General features: G+C 43.3%; 1 protein-coding gene across 6 annotated transcripts in view; it reads right to left on the bottom strand.

Annotated features, from left to right (window-relative positions):
* The window catches only part of Hth (Meis homeobox homothorax), a 526461-nt gene that overhangs the window by 487915 nt on the left and 20754 nt on the right, over positions 1 to 17792 (bottom strand). For all 6 annotated transcript variants that reach the window (XM_076782345.1, XM_076782344.1, XM_076782343.1 and 3 more), the window contains exon 3: positions 9259 to 9400. In XM_076782345.1, coding sequence (XP_076638460.1) covers positions 9259 to 9400 — 142 coding nt within the window. The remainder of the gene's footprint in view (positions 1 to 9258; positions 9401 to 17792) is intronic.

Genomic DNA, 17792 nt, shown 5'->3' with positions numbered 1-17792 from the left:
TCGTTGACTTTGGGAAACCTTGACTTCCCAAAGATCCCTCCTGGTACCTGTCCAACGAAACGATCGTAAAGACCGACGAAAGCTGCCACGGGCCTGACAGACGCGCGAGAATCGCACGAGTCGGTGGAGTTAATCCGGTAATAAAAGGAAATTTCGTTTATGGCCGCCGTTTAACCGTCACGAATTGGAAAACCGAAAGTTTCCTCCCGCAGGAGAATTAGGGGCCTTCGAACCTACGTCCATTTTATTATTCGCTCACGAATTAACGTTAATTTGTACGAATAGCCTAATTCTCCATTTTTATTTCGTTAACCCTTTAGAATCGTCGCCTCTACGCGTTGGAATTTTTGTATTCCAAGTTTCTTTACAACTCTTTAACTGTAATAATAAATTTTCTTTATTGCGCGCAAGATTATGCAATTAGAAGTTCGATGAAGATTGAGGTACGACCGCAAATGGTTAATTCTGCGCAGACAGTCACAAAAAGGATGGGTAGGGCAGGTCTACGACGAAGGAATTTCGTGCGGACTCCGAGGATGACGATTGACCGATTTCTCGAGCAGAAGAAAGGCCAGGTGAGAGAGGAGCACGCGGACAAAGCGCAGAAACCGTTCGTAGCTGGACAGACAATTCGTCGACGAGGAGCAACGCCGTGAAACCGGTCCGTCGCGGGATAAGCTCGAGCCAGAACGAGCCAGAACTTCCTCGCGCGAGCTTCGTTTCGTTAATTAGCTCCGAATCGACCGGTACGCCGTTAGCAAAGCATCGATAGCCCCGGTATCGCGTCCTGGATCGTTCAACCTGCCGCGCGCAGGAATTCTGTGTAATCGGCTTTAATTGCATCGATTCGCTGGCGACCAATAAACCGGACAATAAAGCGGAAATCTATTAAATTTTTCCGCGCTGCGAAGATTTGTAACATCGGACTCGGAACAATCGAGCCAGCTTTTGCGCGGAGAAACCGGTAGCGCGGATAAATCGACGATCGCGCCTCGGCACCGACAAAAGAGACGTCGTGGGTATCGTTATCGCGATTATGATAATCGTACTTTCAGCTTCTATGCGCTATGCTTCGTTTAACACTCGTTTCTTGCATCAAGATGCGTTACGAATACTTGAAAAAAAATCTTTAATTTTGATAATCCAGAATACAATTTAGATGCGAGAAAGCGAGCCTTTTGTAAGAATTTGCAACAATATAAAATAATCGACGAAGAATTAGAGTTATGGATCCTGCATTGTGCGGAGCAGGAAATACAAATTATTTTTCTTGTTTTCCGTCACAATTATTTATACGAATTCTTACATAATTGATTGACTGTGTACCGGCGGAATTTCCATGAGTGACGGCCCAATTATACAATACATATATGGCTTATGTTCGCTCAGTCTGAATGGCCAGCAGTTGTGTAATTAACACGTCGACTGCTGTGCTGGTTTTTCCTGTCCAGGTATGTTCTCAAAATTTGTTCCAATTACAGCGTGAAAAACATGAATATTGACTCCTAGCGGCATCGTTTCAAATTTTATAAATTAATATTTCAAATATACGCAGAAATGAATTAACGAAGCACTTCATGTGTCCGATATTTTCGAGCTTAGACGAGCGTGGCAGTTAAAGGGTCGAAGAATTGAGAGAAACGGCCAGGATCGACGAAAGGACCGACGTTCTCCAACTACGGGGATCCTGTTCGAGTTAACTATACTTCTTCGAGTAGAAAAAAAATCAGCCAGGTGCATAAATTCATAGAGAACGGTGTCCACACCTCCGAGGTGGAGAAGCAGGTAGCGTGCGCGGAGGACGTGCTCGTCTCGCGGTCCTATTAGTCAGGCTGTCAGTGCGGGGGCCATCGTTTTACAAGGGTTTAATGCCCCCGGAGGTGCATTCTAATTGCACCAATAAATCCCGACGGGTCCTCGTCCGTCGTTTCCCGCTCGTCTCCTTTCAGGCTGCCTTTACGGGACCGAGTACGGGACAACCGTCGTCCTGAGATCGCCAGGGCTTTCCGAACGCCCACGTTTCGCGCTTGTCGACACTGTTTCGGCAGTTTCGAGCGCGACCTACGCTCCTCCTCGATTGGATCTGGACAAACTTTATTCGCGGCCAACGAATAAAAATCCTCTTCCTTTCTTTCGTGTCGACTTTAAGTTCCTACGATCGATTCCTCGCGGGGAATTCTGAGTAAATTCGATGACGTGGCGTGCAAGGCACCTTAACCATCTATTAGCCTCGACGTAGGTACGCAGGTTCGTCGGAACAAGTAATGCAATTACCATTCGTAGTTGTCCTATTTGCAAATGGAAAAGTTCGACGAATAATTTTGTATTCCTTTGGGCAACGATGTAAAATTCGTTTGCAAAACGGTCGAAGAAGCGAGCGATTTTGCGGTCGGTGTTGAGCGTCGCGTGTTTACACTTTTGTGCGTGGTACGAGGGACGGCACGAAAAACTTGGGATGCTCCTTTGGACGGGAGCGATTAATTTGAACGCAACGGAGCGCAACGCCGCGCACCGGGACGCCGACGAGAGCGAAATTTTCGCAGCGGAGCGTCCTGGCCGGTGGGCACGAAAACTGGGACGGGCGATCCCTGCCTGGGTAAAAAAAAGGGCAGGCAACAATGCGCGCGCGCAACGCGGCCCAGCGGGACGCTTCCCGCGGCGCGCGTTGCTACGTCGCAGCCAGCCCGAAAGCCGAACCATCCAGGCGACGCGCAAAAAGGGAGCTCGCGCGGAATGTATCGAGGCCCCATAGGGCACGCACGATCCCGTGGACCGCACCGGGGATAATGCCTGGGCCCCCATTGAATAGATCAATTTACAATGGCAGAAAATGAGCAGCGCTTCACCGGCTCCGCGGCACCCCTTCTTCCCCCTCCACACGGGACCCCCAAGACCACGGTTCGCCGCTTCTCACGACTCGACGGTGGTCGTACCGCGACTGAGACTGCGCATGCGCGACGACTGGTACGCCTGTGCATCGCGCATGCGCTGCTTAGGGCCCGCCGGCGCGCACGCAACCGAAACTACACGCGGTGCATCCCGTACGCGCGCGCACGCTGCCCTTTTGTCGCACCGATGCCCTCCGCGCGGCTCTTATGCGCGTTTCGAGCATCGACGGGGTGCAAAAGGGCTCGAACGCGAGCGGACACGCCTCAAAAACCGCCGCAAGAGGATTGACACCTGCTTATCTTTTCAGACATACACGCTGCTGTGCGTGCACGAACCCCCCCTTACCTCCGCTTTTCAGAGAACCGGATTCTAAAGTTCTGTACCCCGGTACGGATCGCTGGGATTCACCGTGTCTAGACATTCCACGCTTAATCATCATATATTATAATTAATTATAATCATACGCTCGCTGCCTTTGTTGTTTTATAAATATTTGTATCGCGTACGCTTTCATAATTTAGTTGGAGAACCGACCGTCACAGCCCGCGTTACGTTTGCAACCATTTAATTAGCGTAACGCGTGCTTTTAATTGTTACTTGTAGCACGTAAAATTGCTACACGGCTGTCAGTAAATTATTTAAGTGACTGACGGAGAAGAGAACGATGAAAAAATTATCTTAGATCTAATCTGTTTTGATAAAAATATGGACTTTTTAATGGGACTTGTATAGAAATGTTTTCAATGACACGTAACAGAACCGTTTTCTTTGTATCGTACGTAAAATCAGATCGAATAATTAGACTTTAATCGCGTAGATATAGTCGCAATTCGTATTTATGTTCGACGAGTAACGAATAAACAGTTTTGTATCTTCTATTCGTTATTCGAAATTCGTGTTACGATAAGAGTTCTGCGCGTCCCTGTTCTAGACCACCGTGTCGACAGATCGATGGGAAATAAAGAACGAGTGGGCGAGGATCCTCTTGATAATCGGCCGTGTAATCTGTGGCGTCTCGGTCGCCGACGACGACCGACGAACAAAATGAACATCGGAGCCGTGGAAAAGCAACCGAGTCCCTGACGAGACAAGAGATAAATGCTCGGAGTCGCCTAATGCTCGTGACTCGATATCAAAATTCATTATCCGTCCTCGAACGTGGGGGGACACGCCACGGGGCGAGCGACTGTCCCCCTCTCGACAATTTGTTTATCCGCTCGGGGGTCGGTGTACAATCTCTGAATTAGTGGGACACGTCCAACGGCGAACGCACCAGCTGCTTCCTCGTTGCGTTTCGAAGGATTCGCGGCCCTGGAGGCGATCTATGGCGCAGATATCTCGAGGTACGGACGATGTGTCATCGTCGACTTGCGATTCGTTAACGGACAAGGAAATTAATTGCGTCGATAATGCGTGTGACGTACACGGTTCGACCGAATGGTCGCAATGTTCGAGGCGAATCGACGCGAACGGAGACGATAAACAGCCATGCGTGAGCTTGAAAATGTGCAACTCAATATCGCCCAATTACAGTTTAGGATTTTTAAAATTACGTTGATCAAAATAGATGATAGAAATAATAAATTCCGTATAGAAACTCTTCTTGTTTTTGAATAATAAAATATATCTGGACCCAATGAGTCCCAACGACCGGAGTCTAGAATCTCGTTACGTTCTTCCTTCGAAGAGAAACCAAAAACCGCGTGACGGGCCACAAAGAATTCTGCGGTTTCCCTAATTCCAGCCCATGCGTTGTCACGAGCGATCGTTTCGTGAGGGAATGTGTTCGAAGGGCCCCGGGGGCCTTACCAGTGATTTCGAACCGCTCCAAATGAGTCGCGTCTCTTCGATACGTTCCTCTCCATCTGAGCGAAACTAGGGCTGCGACCCATTAATATTTTAGCAAAATTTATGGCCACAAAAATGATGGCCGACGTTTCGAGCTTGGAGAAAAATGTGGAAACTCTAACGCTTCCAATCTTTTAAATAGTTTTTACAATTTGATATACAAAAACGATAGAATTTTATTAGAAAATAAAGGAAAATCTGAAAGCACTTCAAATAATTGTGAAGAGCACGTGTCTCGTCTATGAAACGATGAACCGGAAATAAAATTTGAGTGCAATTGTTCCAAGGAACTTCGAGAAGATCGTTCAGGGCCGTGTTCCCCGGGGGACGCGAGCAACGAGCCGGAAGAAGACTCGCGTTCCCTTTCTTCGTCACTCTTTTGTCGCGTTTTGCTTTTCCTCTTTTACTTCTCACTCGCCTGTAACTCACCTGAGGCAAGTCCTCCCAAGGACACGCGTAGGTAACCGGAGAACCCATACGCGGGGCCTTGCGCCGCGGAACGATTTGGGCCTTTTAAAAACATCGCCGTTTCACCGTCCACGCTCGGGAGCACGTTCAGGTAGGTATACTACGGCGCAGCCATAAAGATTTCCCCCAACAAATGTTTACTATGTAAGAAAAATCCGTCTTTCCGTCCATAAAATGCCTTTTTACGACAGCGATGCTATTAATCATTAATTTATGCAATTCGAGATCTTAATCGAATAACTTGTTTCAAAAGTATATTCCCGTAGCGCTTTCTCTGCTCGATCATGTATAAAATGTACTGTGTATCGATAAATCTTCGGAGATTAACGAGCTTGTAACAAAATTGGTAATTATTCGATAACTCGCTGTGCAACGACGATCCGTCTTTTTGATCGTAAAATGCATTTTTATGACATTATTAGTAATTTTGTACGAGTATTCAATATCGATGTATTTATCGACTTTGATCGAAGGACTTCGTTACTTCTTCGATCAACGTCGATAAATACAAGTTAATTGCGAATTTATTAAAATAAACACGAGGAGAAGGTTTCATGATTACGCAAATCCCTCCTTTTTATAGAGATGGAGGGGAAACGACTATTCGTCCGGATAGTTTGTGACTTGATTTTTTTTAAATTAACGACAGTGTCGCAAAAATTCTTTTTAAAAATTGCAATTACCGAATCTAAATTCTATCTGGGGGGTATTCTCGTCTCCAGTGAGTCCTGTGACCGTGTTCCGTCGAAAAAAATGTTGGATTTTAACCGGTGAAAAGGATAATCGTTGTTTCCTCGTGTGGATAGAACGATTTCGCAAAGACAAGGAACGTCAGACCGTGGAAACAAAGTCGCGGCGATTAAGTCGAGCACCGACGATAAAAATGTCGCCTTGGCGGTGGTTCTTTGCGCGGTTAGTCGATGCAAACTAATGCAGCACATTTAGATTGAGGGACGTCGTATCGGCACCCATGTATATCGCCAAGTCAAATAGCCGTGTGTCGCAGTTTATCTTCGCATAAAATTGCGCGTTCGTCTTAGTTGCCTGTTCTCCTGCGTGCCAATTGTTCGACATTGTTTCTCCACCCCTGGATTTCGTCGTGAATTTCATTATTATCGAATTTAAATGAAAATTTCTTTCCAAATAAGAAAAATACACCGAAGTTCTCTGTTTAAATTTTTTGTTTTCATAATTATTTATAGATCTGACTTGGAGCACTTTTCTCGAAATTACATTTTTTATATATCTTGCGAATAGTAACACAGATCTAAAAATGATTTCCTTCGAGAATTCGAGTAAAGTGTGCACTCAGTAGCTAAAATAAAATATGAGTCCAATGTCAGTTTATCTTTGCATAAATATTGCAACTATTCCTGTCATAAATGACATCGTCAGGCGTAGTTGCGGTATTATCGCCACGAAACGTAAATTTTTCTACAATTTTGCAGCACGTGTCGTTGTGCGTACTATTTCGTTCCAAATAAATAAAAATTCGAACTAACGTCGATCTTGTGACGATATTGCTGTGCTATAAATTGCGAAATTCCCATGTTACAATACTCTCCAATATCTTCAAATATCCTCTCGGACGTTAATTTTCACGTATCTCGTAAGTCGATTAATCTTGGCGTAAAAATTGCGCGTCTTCGTTGTTTTCTTTTGTTTCCGCGTATCGATTGTTCGACTTCGGGTGTTTATCAGGAGCAACCGGGTGTCGTGTTTTTTCGCGAGCAACCACGGACGCTGGGAAACGATCGACGGATCGTAATCTCTAAATATAGATCGTCGGTAATACAGTAGCAACTGCTTCGAGCCAACGCCACGACGAGATAACGATAAGAGTTAAGCCCCGGCGCGAGGAAGGATAAGGTGAGGTAGGTGGTCCGCGTCTTAATTCGACGTTGCTGCGTCATAGGTTCGATTCGAAAATAGGTTGGAAATTTCGCAGACCCTCCATGGACCTAGCATCGCAAACTCCCATCATTTATCTCGCTATTCCATTCCCTACCAAGGGAATTTGTTTCCCTTCCGTGTGCTGTACAGTAGTACCTCGATTATTGCACACTTTCAGCCCCGGTTTCCTGCAAACACAGTAGCTTCACTCGGCGTATCTCCACCTACTTATCGCCATACAGTGGAGTAGACTCTCGTGCAATAACCGAGGTACTATTGTCTAACTACACATCTCAGTTAAAATGGCGTATGTAACTTTTTTTTTATAGCACTTGTATAGAGAATATTTGATAGCGTCACGGTGTCTTGGTACTTTATAACAGTTTTAACGATAGTAACTTAAAAGTTTACGAGTAATGGGGTTAATTATAGGGCCCAATGCGTTAGAGTGTCGATGAAGAGGTATATAAAAGATAGAAATCTTTGTTATTTTGGTGCACAACGCGAAGAACGGAACCAGTCTCGAATGGCGAACGGAGAAAGGGTTAGGTCATTAGTCCTGGCCGTTCTGTTATTTATCCGCGAGCATGTCGACATTACGTCGAGAGACAACCACGCGCATTCACGGATAGTCCGTTAGAATTGCGAAATTGACATGACATTTGCATCTTAATAAGGCGCATAGAATTACGAGGCTCGAAGACACGCGGAGAGCGGGGGTGAGAAAGGATACTCGAAGGCTCTGCGGCGTTTCTCTGCGCCAGGGTTTCTCAAACGAGGATCCTTGGGCCCACGATAGTACATAAGGCCTCGGAAGAAATAAGGAAGCATACTTATAACGAGAGAAATGTGTCGATTTATTATCGAAGTGTCCCAGGAAGACTTGTTCGCGATTTGTTTTTTGTAAATATCGAAAGTTCGAGTTACTCAGAATTATTTATGCCGCCACTTGATCGGTGATTTATTTAAATGGCGGTTCAACCGTCAAAAATGAGCCTACTGGGGACGAAGTAATTTATAAAACTGCCCATTTGTCAGCAATAATACAACCCTTGGACATACGAATGTAATTAGTTCCTAAACGTGATTAAACGCTTCGTCGGTTCTTGAGTTTTAGCAAAATATACTCCATACTCTTTTCTCGTAATAAATTAATTACCGAAGTACCTCGGTTGTCACAGTTAATAATCCACCTGTCGCTCGACGGAATGAGCCATCAAATTCCTCGCATTCGACACATTTTAGGGCACCTGGTACTTCGACTCGTCCACGTATTTCTTTAATTATCACGTTTCGCGAACGTACAGTCCTGTCCATAAATCATCGCTGGGTAAATATAGAATTCGAACGAAATAACATTGTAAAACGAACACTATAAATTTACCAGACGTACTAAGATTAAAAAATTAATAGCTGAGAGAAGAAAGGTGTAGATACCTCATGAATTCTATCGCTTATTAATTCATTACGTTATAGAAGAAATGTAAATGATATTTTAAGTTCACGGACAATCTTGAATTTTCTTCTCGTCGCCATCTCCGTCTCGAAGCAATAATTCCATCGATTAATATTTCTACCGTATCCGACGTAATCTTATTCCAAACTTTTTGTCGCTATATTCACCACAAGTTTTTTGATTCTAGTCACGTTTATCTCTAATGCTTATTCACGCGCTTATAAATATATTTATTGCGTGTTTATTTAAATATATGTGCATCGCAAACTTTTCCGGACAATAATAATTTTAAATGAGTATGTAATCACAAAATAAGGAAATAAAATTTAATTTTTAATTTGCATTTTACAACCTGTATTAGCGGAAAACTTGCTTCTAGGAGGAAAAATGTAATCATATTGAATATCTGCTTAAGAGACGTAGCTATAAATGTTACTATAAAACACCACGTGAGACTTATGGACGGTAGTGTACTTTGCCCCTAGTAACGATTCGTAGGTGTAAACATGGACACAGTGAAGTATTCATTTGTAGCAATAATTAAAAAGTACACGTAAAAACGAGAATGAAAATAAGTTGAAAAGCTAAAGAAAATTAAAATTTTGAAAAACTGGAGCTACGTTAGTTTCATGGCAGATTCTCTGTTGGGTATTTCAAAAGATCTGTGTGAGTGGATTTTGACTATCGATCGATGAGATCCTTACCTGTTTGGAGAAGACAGCAATGTCCTCGTTGAAGCTCTCTGACGAGCACACGTCACCGCCCGCGACACTTGGTTCACGTGGTGTACACGTCGCCAGCTCACACTTCTCGAAGATCAGCGCGAGAAGCGGGAACAGGGGGTGTCTGAAACAAAAAAGATAGCCACAGTTAGCTAAAAGTGTACACAAGTCGTAAGTGCTGCAAATTGTCCTTCGATAGAACGTTTTCTAGTATTAACTCCATCTGTATCAAAGATAATTTGAAGTATCGATCTAAGTAGTTGATACGATTGTAGACAATAATTTGAAAAAAAAGCTTGTACACATCGACGAAAAAAATTAATAAAGAAGCGTAAACATCGAGTATCCTCTTCACTGAAAATGGAAGAGAAGCTTGTTTAATTTTCGAGCAATTTATTTTAAGTGGGAACGGAAGACCGTGCCACGAGGATATCTGTCGTACAATAAATTAATCTTTCGATCAGTCAATGATATCGTTGATTAAAGATTAAAGACGAGAGACCGTGGATATGCGTCAGCGAAAATAACGCTTGTCGCGAAACGGTGAAAGCCGTTCAACGTGGACGCGAGCTGTTCCAATAAAAAAAAAAAAACAAAACGTGTCCTTTCGACGATCAAAGAGAAAGAAATAAATTACCACGGTGTTATTCGTTACCCGCGAACAGCATTCTGCAAATTCTGAGGCTTTAATTATACACTGATTAGAAGATATAAGCGGGATCGAATTGTCGGGATTCCTCGAGCACAAAAATAAAGAGACACGCGGATGCGTCGGATCATTTCGCAAGTCTTCCGTGTAGTTTTGCTTAAATAAATAAACTGCATTCGTGAAAAATAACAATACCACTTTTTAACTTAGTATGTATTTTTTTTTTTTTTTTTTTTAAGTCATAAACGAAGTTGCAATTTTGTTATAGATAAGAGGACTCATTAATTATACTGGAATAATTGTAGCATTGTAGTCGAGTGGAATTTCAAATAATGTGTGATATCGATTAATATTATATAAACTATTTATTTGAGGAAAAATATGATAGTTAGGTGAAAGATAACACAAACGTTTCAGTAACTGATATTTTAAAAATAAACGGCCTGTAAGATTAAAAAAAATAACATGTAATTTATTTCTGAACAAATTATCAAAAATAAACCAATGGTCAGGGATAGTATATCTTTCTTTCTAGAATTTCAATGCAAATTCAGCAAGCTTCATTTAAACGCTAAGAACGAATATAAATTATTTTTGACTGCTTATTTATTTTTGTCAAAAATTTGGACGAAAGAGACAAAATTTGATAAGAAACAGACCTTTCGCGTTCCGACGGCGACCGATCGTGCGTTCTTTTGGCCTCTGACCTGTCCATATTACTCCAAATTCACGATATTATTCTAATTTGAAATGTTCATTTTCAAAGTATCTTAAATACGATAATTATGAAGCTGACGGAATCACGATTTACTAATAATTACGTATAATTATGAGTAATCTAGTTAGACTTTAGACATTTATAGCGTGAACTAACATGATAAATATGTGTCAAATATATGCAGAATATAGCTGGTATTACATCTAACCCTGAATTAAATCTGGATAGATAACCGTGGATAGATTTATCTGTTATGCTATATGTCGAGAAATATAATCTCAGATACAGTTGACCTTGCACAATAACTTTCATTGTTTCTCAATTCTTTTGCAAGATTCGGCACATCAACAATTTGGATGTAATAAGTTTTTAAAATAAATAATAAACCTCTATTTAAAACATATTGCAAATAAATAAAAAGTAAGATCTTTCGTGTAAACGTAAAAATAAATTATTCGCTCTGTATCGTAAAACAAAAAATGGTATTGTTAAAACGTAGAAGGCAGTTTGGAAATAAACTTGTGGGTTTCGCAATAGCGTAATTTCCCCAGCGAGAAATCCACACCGTGGAAAAGGGAAATTGATACGACGTCGACGCGATGAAAATTACGCGGAAGTTTAATATTCCAGGTGTCGGTTGGCTCGTTATTAGATCGAATCGATCGTTTTATTAATATGGGAAGAGAATATTTTTCAACGGTATTCTCGTGGGCGAACGAGCGCGTGTTACACACGGACCAGGGTTACCAAGGCATTAGGAGGATCACCGGATAAGATAAGATTAGCCGATGCTGGTGCAACTACGTTGCAACTGGGGGACTACACTTGTGATTTAAAGTGTACCTCGACTACGACGCTCCAAAAAAAAAAAAGAAAAAAAAGGAACACGTAATAATCCACGCGTTCCCGTCGGTTGATACGATAAATTGCTCGATACGGGGGAAAAAGTGTCGTCGAACTTGTACGATTTCCGATAATTAAAATCCGCGCGGCTTATGCTAATAAACCGGTTCCCACGTTTCGATTTTCTTACGCGAAATTTTATTGCTGTCTCCTACGAGAACGGTCGATATTTTCGATTCGGAAAATCGCGAAACCATGCGTGCATCTAAGAATTATATTAAGATTATATTAAGACACTCGTGTTGCAGGCTTACCTGTAAAGTTACTTCGAGCAAACATAACTTTTAATCTTTCCAACGTTCAGTATCTACGTACATAAATGTAATTGAAATTTTAAGGGCCGTGGGTTTGTAGAAAATTCGACAATTCGGTCTCCTGATATTCGTTTAGAGGGTAAAAGCTGCTCGTAGAACTCGTATTGAACGAGAAATAGTTACAGACGAAACGAAACTTGGATTCCGTGGACCTGTTGGAGTCCAACGACGATCCGTGATTCTCTAAATGGCACTCTTATATGTGGCACGTAAAATATTGCGAAGGAAATTGCAAGGAATGCAACGAACCCAAAATGTTGTTTCCTCATGAGCCATTCATGAGATACAGCGAGTTGGGCTGCGAGCAATGGATAAAACATGGCCAGCGGTTCTGACCTCACTCCTCTGGACTTTTTCTTGCGGGTTAAAATAAAGGAGAAAGTGTATAGCGCGGTGTATGCAATATAGATATGCAACATTTATACGTTTGCATTTCGATACGGTCGTTCGTAATACATCGCGTTAAGAATTTTGTTTCACGACTTTCCATGGAATCGTCACGCGTCCCCGATGCTAAGAATTCACCATTTTGAAATATACTAATACAACACGACGAAACCTATAATTTTTAGTCATAGAAGACGCTCGATATTTGTAATCCATGATTGCAAAAAGACTCAAAGGGTTTGTCTGAATTTTGCAAATGGCCGACAGTTACATTACATTTCCCGATCGTTAGTTCTTTCGGATAATTATTCGTTAATTATTATCGGTCGCTTCGGGACCGGAACGGACAAAAATAATTCCCCGGGCGAGAAACGAACGATTTCTCGGTCGCAAATGGAAGAAAACGGCAGCACCGGGAGCGGTTTTCTCTCTCTGGAGAAAGAAATATGTTTATGTGTCCTTAGAGGTCTCGAGACGAATCATCGAAGGAACGGTTTGGGGAACGGGACCCGGGGATGTGGTAGCACTATGGGCCGAGGCATTGTATACGCATGGTAGCGGGTCGCGTCTCGCGGCGTGGCAGACATAAAACGATTCGGAACGAATTTCGACAAATTGACGTGGCCGCCGCGAGCAACGACTCTTACGAACCAAACGAGTCGAGAGTTCGGCTAGCCGACTCGACAAAAAAACCTTCCCTCGCCCTCTTGGCCTCCTTCTGCCCCCGCTCCGTCCACCTACCGGCTCCCTTTCGAACCCCGTTTTCGTTGCACGCCTCCGCAAAACGTCACTCTTCTTCAAAATTTTCACTTTCGTCCACCGAATTTTCGACATCATTTTTACAAGATTACGTACCGTTTCGAAACCGTACGATTCCAAAATAAATAGTAGCCATGGGTCAAAACGTACCCTGGAAATAGACAGAAAGGGAAAGTCGTTTACCATTTGGCTCGTTACAATTTCGTTTCCGACTCTGAAACCGAGTTTCCACGGTCGCTAAACTTTCTTAAAATCACCCGTACAGCAGTGTCCTTAAGAACCCTCGCCCCCACACGCGTGTAAACACACGTGCACTCGCAGATGCCACTCAGCCACTCTGACGCACGCAGGCGTGTCCCGAAATCTGATTCCCGAAACATCTGACTCGCATTTTCTCCCTCAAACTCAAACACGTCGAGCTAGTACAGTACTCATTTGTTTACATCTTCCCCAGATAACGGTGCTCAAACATTATCAAACCTCTTGCAGTTACACGTTTCGTCCAGATAAAAAAATATTAGCGTTAAAACAGAAAGGGATCTCACGATAGAAAAATAATAAATTGAACCTACGAATCGTAGTTTCTTTGGGACTGTCGACGAAAAACTAAGCTCGAGCGTTCGATAGTTCGCTGGTGCGTGTACGAGTCGTTCTTTGGAGTCCCTAAAGTGGACGAAGCCCCAGCGATTATCCTGTGCGGTTTGCGTTTCGCGCAATCAGGAAAACCGCCGACTGCACGAGCCTGAATGAATGGCGCGCGCTTTAACTGCACGTTCCTTAAGCGGTCGCGGTGCAGCAAAGTGCAACGTCGATGACAAATGACGGGTCGAAACGAGGTGTCAGAATGACGGGACCGCAGAAGGTAATGATATGATTGTCCGCTGTACGCGACGCGGAGGATGTTTGCGGTTTTGCGGTTTCCGCCCTCGATTCGACGCCCCGCCAACCCCCTTCGCCCTTACCGACCCGGCCCTTTTTATACGTGGATATTGGCAATTTCACGCTACGATTGGAGGAATTCACCACGCACTGCCCCGATCGATCCCGATTCACGAATATACACAGAACACACTGATCGACGACAATTATCGGTCCTAACCGGGACGAATAATTTTGTGACAGTACAATTAAAAAAAGAAACGACAATTTTAACGAATTTTCGTTGTTACATTTATGTTTGATACTCCTGAGCGCGCGTCTTGCAAGTAGCTATACGCTGCAGCATAAATTAAACATTTTTCTTATAATTAATTGAAACGGTGGAACGTGAAATAGAATTTCTAGACGAGGAGCGTCGATTAATAGATAAATGAGATCCTGAGGTTATTTACGTAACGGTAGAAAAACTATATTGTTATTAATTGTACGGTGGAGAGAAAATTTATGTTATTATAATCGAGCACAGGAGAGTTTATAGATCGTGCTACCGATAATTTTAATCTAGAAAGCAATAGAGCGATGAAAATTGAAGTTATTAGAATGATTAGCCACTTCGAGAAGATTAAAGCTTCCACCGTAACGCGATTAATTGCGAGCATCGCGTGTTACAGAAACTGACATCAGTTAAGGGTGGTTTGCCAGAATCGATTTCAACTTCGAAACGAGAAAAATGTTCGTACGATTTGCAATCGTTCTTCCTTGGTATACTTCCTTCGCTCGTTGACAAATATTAATTAACGCTCGAACTGAAATATATCGAAAATCTCGCGCAACGCGGCGAACACGACTTCGGTGAAAGCGTATTGCCAGCGCATGTTAATTTTATCGCGGTTTAAATAAAAACAACGGGAACGCGCGCTGCCGATAAATGAACGATAAAGGCGATAGCCTGGAAATTAATTCGCGTCGAAAACCACGCGAAATCAACCACGGAATCCTGCGCAATATTTTGTCGACGACTCGTCCGCATGATGCAAGTTACAGATTCGTCGGGTGTCCAAAATAAAAATATTCTTTATGTAATCTCCAATTAGAATAAACCTCCCCGAAAACGAGAAAAAACTGAGGGTTCTCGGTAATCCTCGAATCGAAAACGTAGGCGCAAAGGTGTCCATCATTGGCCAAATAAAACGTCGAGATATCCTGTTTTCCCGGGTGGCTGTCCGACTGCAGCGTGTGATGTAATCAAACCAGCGCGCACCAATCAATTCCATTAAACAGTACATTAATATTCATTAGCCGCTCATCTGCTGAAACGTCACTCTGGTGCACTAATTATCATCAATCAGAAAAATGGAATATTAAATAGGCCTATTGTGCGTGTACCGTTGGCGTTTGTGTGCCTGTATCGAACGTATCCGAACACGCGCGTGAGAGAGAGAGCTCCGGAACACGCACACGGTGTCGCTTCGGCGGTAGATTTGCGTAAGACGTCTAATCCGCAAATGACTCGGCCAATCATGCTCCTTGCATAAGGATACGGGCTTCCCGTGATTGGCAGATTCGCCTGTGCGTTACGTCTGCCGCGAACGGCTTACGTAAAGTCGCGTTCACGTGGACTCTCGGGGCAAGAATCGCCGCTCGTTTCGAACGATTTTTACGCTCCGGGCTCGCGTCCCGTTGCGCTCCGACTCTCCACGGAATCAATCTCCCGGACGATAACGCGCAGGTTCGATCGCTTCTACCGACCAAGAAGAAACGGAATCGATTGGACGCTGCTGGACCGTATCGAACTTGGATCTTCCAGCTCGGTTAGTCCATTATTACGGAAGGGACCAGTAACTGAGTTACCAGCAACCAGTAATGACCGTTACACACCGTCTACATCGTACAGATCGTCGATCGCCAACCTTCGACTACCTGCTATATGAATCTCGGAATTTTTACACCGCCAAATCGTGTACAGGATGTCCTCGTCTAAAACTACCTAACGTTCGAGACGGAGTCGAACGAATTCGAAGAGCGTATAATAAAATATATAGCGATTTAAGTGGAAAAAGGTGGGACAGTTTTTAAAAAAAAAACTCGATTTTTGAATTTCTCGATTCGCGATCAAAATGATGGAACTACCCAGATTTATTTTCTCCAACGTCTCGCCTCGAAGACGTAAAGATCCTGTGCCATTTTTGGATGAATTATAGCGATTCTAAAGATAAAGAAAAGGAGTAACGAGAATGGAGACGACAGTCGATTCCAGGAGGACGACTCAATCGGGAGCGTACACGATCGGTTTGTAAACACGAGTTTATCAACGGCGAAGGAAATGAACGGCTACGGGGCTAAACGCCGGCTTCGAAACGGCCCTCGACCGTTCCGAGAAAGTCGAGGAATCCGTTCGGGCTTCGGTCGGGGCACACGACGAGTGGACAAATTACAGGGTGCGCGAAATAATGAGGCTCCCGTTCTAGGGTGTGTACCAGAAATCGGGCCATCTCGCGGTTATAAATCACACGGAACACGGCCTCGGCCGCTTCGTAAAACGGGCCAATTGACGTGTTTCTGCCTGGTAGGAAGCGTGGCACGAGGCACAGCCTCCGCGAGAGACGCGGTTTCCGGTCACCAGAGACGGTTGAAACTCTTATCTGAACACGGATCTTCGAATAAAACGCGAACGACTGTTTATTCGTTAACCGTTCGCCGGAAATTTTGATTTATGAAACGAAATATTTCGCAACGAACGCGGAAAAATTTCACTGTTCGAAACGGCAAGAATATAAGATAAATATCTCGATTTCTACTCGCTCTTTTTTCTTTTATGTTACTGTTGATACGATTTTTAAAAATTTTGATCCGGATGATTCGAACACTGAATTATAAATTATTGCGTAAGACGTACTTAATGCGTTTCTCGAATTAAACTCAAGCAAAGATCAATACGATAAGCTTATACATGTACCGTATACTGCGTTCAATAGATTCTACGATATTATTAACATAACGAAACTTATTGATAAGTTATTGGCGTCGTATGGAAAATTCAGCAACACGTACAAGAATGTTAATGCACAACGCGACAAGTAAAACACTTTTGGCGGGTTGTTATCCTCCTTTAAACGTAATTTATGTGACTTTATGCGTCATGTATTAATTTGCCTTTCATGAGTCGATTAGTATCCGCAACTTGCATCACGCGTTAATACTCCTTGCACTCTCTACCACAATTATTTGTCGTTATATCGAAAACTACCGTCGCACGAATAAGTAAATAAATACTTTAGACCAAGTATTCTATGTCTTTGCTTTTCCTCGAGTTTCCAATATTTACCAATATTTACTCCAGTAAACGAATAAGTATTCCATGGATAATCCTTGGTGGCTCCGTCTCTTTCCTTCTTGCGTGCATCTGACCTTGTCCGTCGCAAGAAAAACGCTCGAGGAAAACCAATATCGTCGATTTTCAGTAATTCGAGACTGCGCGATAGTAATCGCCGACACCTTGGTCGACGAGACGAACCACGGCCAAGAATATCGATTGCGATCGCGGAAACTCAGGTTGGGCGGAAAAAAAAGAAGCGCGCGCCTGAAAATGGATTTCCCGAGCGTAAAATTCAGCCGGTATTATTCATAGACGACGGAAAAACATGGCTGATAGAAACGTGTCGATTATCGACCGCGTTAACCTCGCGATAATGTTATTCCGCTCGGACCCTGCGACACGTTGTAAAAACCGACAGCGTGACGCGAACGGGAACTGGTCACCGCGGCGAAAGATCGAAAGCTGGACGCCTAAGCGCGGAAAAGAAACGTCGGTCGACACCTCCTCGGCGGAAAAGGCACGACTGGTGTGTAAATCCTTCCGAATTTGGACGACGATAAAACACGGAGCTGTAAATTGCGAACAAATAAG

This window comes from Colletes latitarsis, chromosome 14, assembly GCF_051014445.1.
Source record: "Colletes latitarsis isolate SP2378_abdomen chromosome 14, iyColLati1, whole genome shotgun sequence".
In the NCBI taxonomy this organism is placed as follows: Eukaryota; Metazoa; Arthropoda; class Insecta; order Hymenoptera; family Colletidae; genus Colletes; species Colletes latitarsis.
The sequence above is the reverse complement of the archived record's forward strand: the minus strand, read 5'-3'. Positions and strand labels throughout refer to the sequence as shown.